Source organism: Octopus bimaculoides, chromosome 14 (genome assembly GCF_001194135.2).
Source record: "Octopus bimaculoides isolate UCB-OBI-ISO-001 chromosome 14, ASM119413v2, whole genome shotgun sequence".
In the NCBI taxonomy this organism is placed as follows: Eukaryota; Metazoa; Mollusca; class Cephalopoda; order Octopoda; family Octopodidae; genus Octopus; species Octopus bimaculoides.
Window position 1 is genome coordinate 5525644 of NC_068994.1, and position 10336 is coordinate 5535979.

The 10336-nt window shown below is 35.7% G+C and overlaps 2 protein-coding genes across 2 annotated transcripts in view; both read left to right on the forward strand.

Moving 5' to 3' along the window:
• Positions 1-261, forward strand: part of LOC128249427 (multiple epidermal growth factor-like domains protein 10) — a 16384-nt gene extending 16123 nt beyond the window's left edge. Inside the window, exon 8 of the mRNA XM_052973007.1 lies at positions 216-261. Within this exon, the coding sequence (XP_052828967.1) occupies positions 216-261 (46 nt within the window). The remainder of the gene's footprint in view (positions 1-215) is intronic.
• Positions 262-4494: 4233 nt separating this feature from the next.
• LOC128249355 (multiple epidermal growth factor-like domains protein 10) overlaps positions 4495-10336 on the forward strand; it is a 32622-nt gene continuing 26780 nt past the window's right edge. The window contains exons 1-2 of the mRNA XM_052972619.1: positions 4495-4866; positions 5768-5911. Coding sequence (XP_052828579.1) covers positions 4836-4866; positions 5768-5911 — 175 coding nt within the window. The 5' untranslated portion in view covers positions 4495-4835. The remainder of the gene's footprint in view (positions 4867-5767; positions 5912-10336) is intronic.

Below are 10336 nucleotides of genomic sequence, written 5' to 3' on the forward strand. Positions count from 1 at the left end.
TCGGTGTTGCTACTTTTAACAATTCCAGCGGCAAGTTAGAAGCCCTGTCGGTTCAAATTACGTTTGTTCATTTGAGTTCAAATAGTGTGTAAAATTATTATACAGTTAATTAAAAGAACATTATAATAGTTGGTGAAATTTGAACTGTTTTCTCACCACCACTGATTCCTTGAGAATGGAAATAATTTTTGTTTACATTTTATTTTGAACTTCAGAAGAGACAAAGCCTATGATCGGAAGAAACTTGTATTGACTTCATAATATTGTGGATATGAACTCAGGAGATGATATCCATCTAACCAAAATTCCATTTTATCTTTAACACTTGTAATTGCTAGTGCATTACTAGACTTTAGATCGTTGTGGATTTGAATGAATGTCGTGTCTGTTTTTATGACTGAATTGTTATTAAATGATGAATTGTTTTCTTCTTATTAAAATCACATCGTTTTTAATACAGTGTTATAGCAGAAACAGTTGACTTTAATGCATTGATATATAAAAACATATATGCTGACTGGTGGCAAAAGCGTAAAAAGGGAGACAATCTGAAAAAAGGAGAATCTCCCCTGTATTTGAAAACTATAGAAATACTTTCTTTTAAATCATTTAATTTAATTTTCCCACAATTTGTTTTTCATGCTTTACTCTAAGTTGAAAAAGTCACAAAAGACTGATACCAGAACTAAGACATTCTTCATGATAAAATTATTTTAGCATTCTCTACCTTGTCTTATTTTCCTTATACATATCAGCTCGTGCATTCCTTTTCAACCATCTACATGAATGTGTGTGTGTGTGTGCGTGTGTGTGTGTATGTGTGTATGTGTGTGTGTGTGTGTGCGTGCGTGGGTGTGTGTGTGTGTGCGTGTGTGTGTGTGCGTGTGTGTATGTCTTTATGTATATATGCTGAGACCCCCACCTCTGGTCATGACTGACCATGGGATTGCGCCTAGAAAGTTACCCTCCCAGGCGGTAGAGTTTATGTTGTTTTTTTTATTCTTTTCTTTTACTGTGTTAATCGTGGTAGTGGTGTTGGTGCAGTTAGTGGTATTGGTACTGTTATTTGTGCTGTTCAGATGGGGAAATCCTCCGAGGTATTGACCGTCAGAACAGCCACTACCACTCCCCCCGACCAACGAAGCCATCCTGTCTTTCGTTAGACGAATAACATAAAAGTATTTTATAAGGACCAAAATGTCCAAACTTCTCAAAAATGCAGCACGTACCAGATGTCGAAAATAATAGTAGTGATGACGATAGTAACGAACGATAATATAGTATTTTACAGCAGATAATAGAGTAAGTGGGAGGAAGTGGAGTAGAGAAGAAAACAGTTTAGTGATGCAGTGCTACTTAGAAAGTGAACCTAAAAGAAGGGTCTACAAAAATGAGTGTTAACACTTTAGGTAGAGAAGGCTAAGTTTAAAGTAACTTATCAAGCTAATACTATTAGGCGAAAAAAGTGGATGACAGAATTGGAGGCGGAAGAGATCACAAGAGAACTGGAAATGAAAGACCAGGCAGTGGGAAAGACAAACAACATAAGAGATAGAGCTCAAGCCAAAAAAGAATCTAAAAGAATAAATAATAATAGCGCTACCAATAAGGAAGGGACAACTGGCACCAACGACATAAGTGATTTGAGTGAAGAAGATTTTAGATGAGTTGCAGGAAGTAATGAGTAAAGAAGTAAGAAGAAGATTGCCAGCATTAAAAGGCACCAACAGAAGGAAGCTACAAGAAATGACTTGGAAAGTATATTCTGTTATCAGTAGGATAGATACTAAAAATATAGAAGACACTAACTTATTGATCTACGCAGGAGGGGTAGCAGTCACCAGAAGATTAGATATCTCATAGAGAAATATTAAAAAAGAGCAAATGTGGGAAAGGAGACTACAAAATAAAGTGAAGACTTTAAGACAAGATCTGAGTAGAATAGAAGCCTGGAAACTGAACGAGTTAGGAAACACAAGATGCAAATCTTCCCTCGAGAAAAGGTACTTAGTCAAAGAGAAAGGATCTGGGACAGTAATAGAACAGCGTATCATAGCAGCAGCAAGTAGTCTCTCCAGATATCAGAAAAGAACAGAATAGATTATTTGAGACAGAGCAGAGGAGATTTTATAAACAAATAAATAGTGGAGAACAAAGTACTAAAGATGAGAAACCTAATTTAGAAGAAGCTAGTACATTCTGGAGAAATATATGAGTTAAACCAGTCAATCGTAATGGAGATGCAATATGGTTAAAGAAAGTGAGGGAAAAAGTACGGAGTGAGAAGCAGCCAGATTTTAGATTAACTAGTGAAGTAATGAGTAAAGTGTTAAGAAAAATGCCGAATTGGAAGGGCCCAGAGCCAGATTTAGTTCAAGGATACTGGCTAAAGAAATTCAGTAGTTTACATGGTAGGCTGAAGGAACAACTTCAGGATTGCCTTAATAGAGGAATGATACCAGATTGGATGACTAAAGTGAAGACAGTACTCATTATGAAGAATAAGAGCAAGGGTAATACGGTTAGCAACTATAGACTAATCACTTGCTTACCGTTAGTGTGGAAGCTGTTAACAGGAATGCTTTCAGAAAGCATTTACGAGCACCTTGACAACCAAAATTTACTGCAAGAACATAAAGATTACATAATGAAGGCTAGAGGAACATATGATCTATTATATATAGACAAAGTTGTTCTAAATGAAGTAAAAGCTGGAAAGAAAAATCTAACAATTGTATGGATAGATTATAGGAAAGCCTATGACATGATCCCACACTCATGGATAAGTGAATGTTTGAGTATATTCAGTTTAGCAGATACCATAAGAGAATTAATTAACTTTAGCATGAAGAAACGGAAAGTAGATTTTTACTCAGGTGACACACTCTTAAGGAATGTTAATATCAAAAGAAGAATTTTCTAGGCAGACTCGTTGCCCCTTTTAATATTTGTCGTATGTTTGATGCCCCTCAGTTTAGTATTAAGGAAGGCAAAGGCTGCGTATCAGTTCCGAAATAACAAGGGAAAAATTATTCATTTGCTCTACATGGATGATCTGAAGTTTTTTAGTAATAATGATAAAGAGATAGATTCCCCAATACAAACTGTAAGACCCTTCAGCAAAGCTATAGGTATGGAATTTGGCATGGATGAATGTTCAGTATAAGTCATGAGAATTGGACAGGTAGTCAACAGAGAAGGCATCTAATTACTAGATGGCCAGATACTAAAATCATTGAAAGGAAGAGGGAGTTATAAGTATTTAGAAGTATTGGAATGTGACAGAGTACTAACTGCAGAAATGAAAACGAAAATTGAAAAGGAGTACATAAGAAGCATGAGGAATCTAATGAAGTCAAAGCTAAATGGTCCGAATCTACTGGAGGCTGTAAATACTTGGGCAGTATCATTACATACTCAGCAGCTTTTGTAGATTGGACAAAAGTTGAATTAGCAAAGCTAGACAGAAGATATAGGAAGGAATTCAATATGAATAGAGGACTCCATCCAAGTGCAGGAATAGCGAGATTATACCTACATAGAGAGAAAGTTGAAATAGGGTTAATTTCAGCAGAAGACTGCGTAGAGTTAGCTAGAGTAAATACAGACAACGTAAGAGAATTAATTAACTTTGGTATGAAGAAATGGAAAGTAGATTTCTACTCATGTGACACACTCTTAGGGAAAGTTAAAATCAAAAGAGGAATTTTCCAGAGTGACTCGTTGTCCCCTTTAATATTTGTCTTATGTTTGATTCCCCTCACTTTAGTATTAAGGAAGGCAACAGCAGGGTATCATTTCCGAAATAGTAAGGGGAAAAATTATTCATTTGCTCTACATGGCTGATCTGAAGCTTTTTAATAAGAATGAATAAGAGATAGATTCCTTAGTACAGACTGTAAACTTCTTTCATTTCACCGAAAGTCTCTTTTCGTGTACGACCTTATGAAGTATAAGAACCTGATCATTAATCTACATTCAACTGCTTCCATTATAACACCTTAGTTCACTTCAGCAGCCGTAAAAGACAAATGAACACGAGCGGGAATCGGCAATATGCAATGTGACAAGTAGAGACATGCAGGGTTATACCTGTCCAAGTTCCGTTTCTTGCAACAAACGGAAGTGAGTCTGGGGAAAACTTTAATGAACATCCCTTGTATGTATTAGCACAATGAATGTCCTAAATTATTGATTTTCTCCATTGATTGTGTTATCGATGTAAAGGCGTGTAGCTTAGTGGGTAGGGTATTCAGCTCAAGATCGTAAGGTTGTGAGCTCAATTCCCGGCGACGCATTGTGTCCTTGGGCAAAACACTTTATTTCACGTTGCTCCAGTCCACTCAGCTAGCAAAAAATGAGTTTTACTTGTATTTTAAAGGGTCAGCCTTGACACGCTCTATGTTACACTGAAACTCACGTTAAGGACACACGTGTTTGTGGAGTACTCAACCGCTTGCAGGTTAACTTCACGAGCAGGCTGTTCTGTTGATCAGATCAACCGGAAACCTCGTCGTTATAACCGACGGAGTGCCCGTACATATTCTGTTGCCGATTATTTAATAAGACAAATTATAAATATAAAGGTAAATCCGTCGCTTGGTAATCTTTCGTTTGAAATTATTCTCAATATAACTAACATCTGATTCCAATTTTACTCTTATATTTTGGTTCTAGGTGACAGGCTGAAAGGATTTAAAGTTTATGTTGGATCATCAATTTGTTTTGAAAATGGGAGTTCTGAATACAAAAAAGATGTAATTCATATTAAATGTGCAGAACCACTCAATTCAAGTTATGTCAAAATATCGTTATTAGATGGACAGAATAAGAGAATGCTTACTCTATGTGAAGTGGAAGTATTACGTAAGTTATGTTTATTTGTTATTTCACTTGGTAAATATTGATTTATAAGAATGTTACAGAGCTATCGATTTTGAGATAAAGTACAACTGATGATCTTGACTACCATACTGAACTGATGACTATTTTATTGATCCCAGAAGTATAAAAGGTAAAATGTATAGAGTGGGATTTGAAATCAGAACCTGAATAAACCAACTAATTGCAATTAAATAATGTTTTTCCAACCTTTTTGTCAACCCCCAACCCGACGTAGCATGTTTAAATAGTAAAGCTTTCTGTAGTTAAATGCAGCATCGTCAAGTAATATGGTAATTTAGTGAACTCATTAATATTTTGGAGTTGTTTCCCAAAACTTATCGCTGTGAGAACGGTCATTTAATAAGAATATAAGGTACCGAGCATATACATACAAATATAACATAGATGAGGCAACTGATCCGGTATCTCATACTGGAGAATTTCTAGTAGGTAATCCATATTCAGGTGTCCTTCAGTCGTTATTGTCACTATGGTTTCTTACATATAATGGAACACGTGGCATGAACTTCAACATTTATAGCCAATTGTTCTTATTTCAGTTTTACATTAGCACAGAAATACAAACTTACGAAAGGTAAAGATCGACTCCGGCGGAATTTGAAATCAGAATGTAAAGACGGACTACATACCACAAAGCATTTTTTCCGCCATGAAAGCAGATGTAGATTTATAGTCCTCATCTTATATAATTATATATGTAATATTTGATCTATCACTGACATCAAGAGATCCACAAATTATCATTAAATTTAAACCATAATAATTCTATGAAATATTACAACTAAATATTAGATGCTAACGTTAGTGAAATATATACAGTAACCGTGATATTTTCTTTTTTTAATCAATTTTGTTATTGCAGAATGTGTTCGTGGATTCTATGGAAATATGTGTATGGAACGTTGTAAACGCTGTGTAGAGTCTAAATGTGATCAAGTTACGGGACGCTGTGAAAAAGGTTGCAAAATCGGATATTACTGGTCCAATAGTTTCAATAATTGCACAGGTTAGATAAACTTTTAATCTCCTACTCAATGATAACACCGAGAGATTCCATTGCAAACCTTTCTTATATCAGGTTCTACAAATATCCATATCCACAACAACTTCACAATTTTACCATTACCAACCTTATATGCTTTGGTGTGAGCATTATTTGAAATTCTAAACATTATTTGAAAATTTTAACCGTATATTTCTCTTGCAGAGAAAAAAAATCTGCAGAACTTAATGTCTCATTAACTACATTACTTTCTACTGTTATCGCTGAGATTAATTCTGTTTTGTTTTTGTTTTTTTGTTTTTTATGCAGTAATATATTAAAAAGTAAAGATCGCTTTCTCTAATTACTCTGTCTTCTCTTCTTTTGTTTCTTTTGTTTTCCTCTTTTAACATTTGAGTCGCTTTTTTGTTTACCAGTCTTTCTGTTCATTTCACAAATATACAATCCTTCAATGTGTACATGATGACCTTGTCCCTTTTACAAACACAATACCCGAATCAATACACAAATCAAGGATATAATGATGAAACCTTAGAAATGTACGCCTCGAATGCTTCCCATAATTTAGAAATCATCCCCAGAGAGAGCAAATGCATGAGTCATGATCAGTGTTGTCTATAATACACCACTAAGTTCCACACCAGTTTCCTGCTCACATCCATGGGACAACGCTGTTGTCATGAATATTCTCGAGGAAAAGAAGTCTATTCAACTGACGGGCAATAATTTACTCACAAACACACTCCAATCAATGTCTTACATACGCGTTGTTTCTTCTACATTTTTCTTTTTTATTATTGTTAAATATATCTTTTGCCGGTCCTCTGTAGTTTTTTTAAATAATACTTCTAGAACTATACCCATTCACCTTATCCTAACCATCTCTCAATCCTCTTGAACCCTCACTAAATTCTCTTCTTCCCGTTCTTCCCTCTCAGAACTACAACTATCTGATGACTATCAGGGTCACCATTCTATAAATGTTCAAACCGAACATCAATCAACTCAAATAATTTCACCTTTATGGGGAGGCTTAAATATTAATGGATGCCGTCCCACTTATTTATGTATATCTTAAAGTAAAATTGAGACATTATCCATTATATTGATCATCAGTCATCGTATTAGCATTTTCGTAGCTTCATTTATCATAGATTTGATGAGAGAAGAGAATGAGGATCACAGTACATATGGGTTGCTACAAAGCAACACTTTATTGGGGTTAGAATAAAGTAATCCAGCTGAAAATCAATGGTTGCAGGTAGGTGTCTCGAAATTATAATGTTATTGAAGGAGAGACGATGATGCAGGACGTTGTGCCAGCAGCTACAAGGGCTCCCGCAAACGTTATTTATGTTGTTCCATCTCGTTGTAGTCCCCCATAGAGAACATTTTCTTTCTGTAACTGCTGGATAGCAGTGGCATTAAGCAAAGGATGGTATAATCGGACGCAGCACTAAAACTTTTCTGTTATCTTTAGAATAGGAATTTAACGCCAGTCCTTGTAACCAGGCAAACCTACCCAATAAGATCTTGCTAAATAGGGAGTCTGATTATAGCAAATCCAAAAATATATAAAGTGCTATAATATTGTCAATAGAACTGGTGTTATCTTATACATTATCAAACTGAACCTCAATCAACTCATCTGTTTGGGGGAGTAAGGTGAAGGAAATAAACGTGAATTAAAGAGGAGGAGGCAGCCATCAGGGACCGTAGGCATACAATGTGAAGAATAGGACATAAATGACACCACATCACTTGAATGATTAGTACCACAGTTGCATGATAGACAGAAAGATGACCGTTAGATGAATTGTGTGGTAAGGCATGACAGGATCTAGCTTTTGCTTAAATGGACGGTGGTTCTCAAGCACTTCACAGCATCATTAATCCCGTTCGTTTTCCATCTTCTACGTGAGGTTCAACATTTTGAAGTCGGTCTTCACTACGTTATCCCACATCTTTCTGGGTCTTCTTCCAAAAGTTTTATCCAACTATAGCGGTTGCCACGTTCTTATCCAGCTGTTTTATCCATCCGTGCCCCATGACCTTACTAACTCAGTCTTTTCTCTTGCGCATTATTGATTCTTATGCCCATTTTTTTTCTCTCAAAACATTTTTCTTTTGCCGTACATGCAAACTAGCTTTGCACATCCAGCAGAGCATGCGAACTTCCTTTCACTCTACTTTTTATGTGTTTGTATATTAATCCAAGTTTCAAAGATATGTAGCATTGATAAATAGAAAAAATCTGAGAACGGAGACTTGGCGAACACCTACCTCTAAACTAAATTCATCGGTGTATTCTTTAACTCACACCTTGCTGACAACATCCCTGTATGTGTCTTGAATGACTCTCAACAGCCGTTTGTTTACAAGCGGCCGTTACGACTCCGACATCAAGGAATGGAAACTCTGTCAAAAGCTTTCTTTAGAGTGACAATTACCAAGTAGATGGTTTTACTTTTTACTAAATACTTCTTCTGCAGTAGCTGTATTATAGAGAGAAGATCAATAATACTTCTTGCCCGAACGAAACCAAACTACATTTCGTCTATGCTCTCTTTCTCCTAATTAATCGAGTCGTGACTCTTTCAGTAACGTTGATGACCTAGTCCAGTAATTTAAACCCTCTATTGTTACTTCTCACTAAGACATCTCATTTACCCACGTAAGAAAGCTAGCAGAATCATTAGGACGCCCGGCAAAGTCCTTAGCGAAATTTCTTCCGTCTTTACATTCCGAGTTCAAATTTGCGCCGAAGTCGACTTTGTCATTTCCTCGTTTGTAATAGTACTTAGCGGTTTTTCTGCCGATTACACGTCCAGAGTTCAAATGCCGCCGGGGCTGACTTTTCCTTTCATTATTTCGAGGACGAATAAATAACTACCAGTTGAACACTGGGGTCGATGTAATCGACTTACCCACTTCCGGGAATTGTGTTATTTAAGAAACCTAATTAGCAGTTGCACAAGATGTTGATACACTATTGAGGTGTATAAAAGTATGATAGAGACGCAGGAACAGGTACCTGGCTGAAGAGGTGAATACAGAGAATTTGAAAGCAATAATATTCTTAGTTAAAGAATGAATGCCACATATTTTTATATTCTCAGCCTAAAATAATTGTCTCTTGACAAAGAATTTGTGTAACATATCCAACATTTTCGTGATATAAGCACACATACATACATACATATATATATATATATAGAATATATATCTACTACATATGTGGAAAATCGATGTGTGTTTGTTTGTGGTGTTGTTTGCTAACTCCTCCTACATCGTTTTATTGATTTTGATGAAACTTGACACGTGAGTAGAACTCATGTCTTGAAACCTCGTGACATACTAAGATTGTGGAAAAAATTGATAATACGGCCCTGAAAGAGACCTTTATATCTACCTCATATAACTAATTTTTTTAAGCCCCCAAGAGAAATAACCCATAGCACCTGCACAATATTTTTTTAAACACTCAACGAAAATAACCCATTTCGTTTTTTATGCTCGATTACTTCGAATATTCATTTTTTGTGTGTCCTATTTCTAATTTTTGCAGATAATATAAATTTTATACTTTATTTAACACGTGAGTAGAACTCATGTCTGGAAACCTTGTGACATACTTAGATTGTTGAAAAAAATCGATAATAATCTATTGGCCCTTCCAATAGATCTTTCTATCTACTACATATTACTAATATTTTATTTAAACAACCCAAGGGAAATAACCCATACCACCTGCAGTTTTTAGCGAAGCGATCAATATTTGATTCTCACGATCAGCCGACCTAATTCTGCATGTCACTACTCACAGTTTTGAACTGCCAAACATTATTATTACACTTCTTTAATGTGAATCTTGAACCTTTAAGACTTCGTTCATACATTTCTATACATACATACTTTTTGAATGCCCATTACTCCGATAATTCTGCATTTTTAAAGTTACACTTTTTCCATGACAGTAGATAAATTATTTATTCCACAACGTATTTATAGTGGCTTCATTCAGGCATAGCGTGGGTTTGATCCTCGATTGCCAAATTTCACTTAACACTTCAGTAGCGCTTTTCTCACGGTAAAACAATAGTTTTCCTTTGAATGGCAGTAGTTATACATTTCCGAGATGTCTTCTCTAAGCAGAATAATGTATTTGCGTCTCGCCAACCTCAGGAAACTTCTCTATCCAACCTCCGAAAACCTTTCTCACCAACCTCCAACAATCTCCCCCTCCTCCACCTGACACCTTTTTGCACTTTTTTGTGATGGAAAATACACCATTTGTGGCAGTTATACCGAAATTGCTTTCTTATATCAGAGTATTAAAGCGTTTCAATACAACATCTTTACCCCCCACCCGGGAATTACCCGGTACACCAGCTAGTAGATATATATATATATATATATATATATATA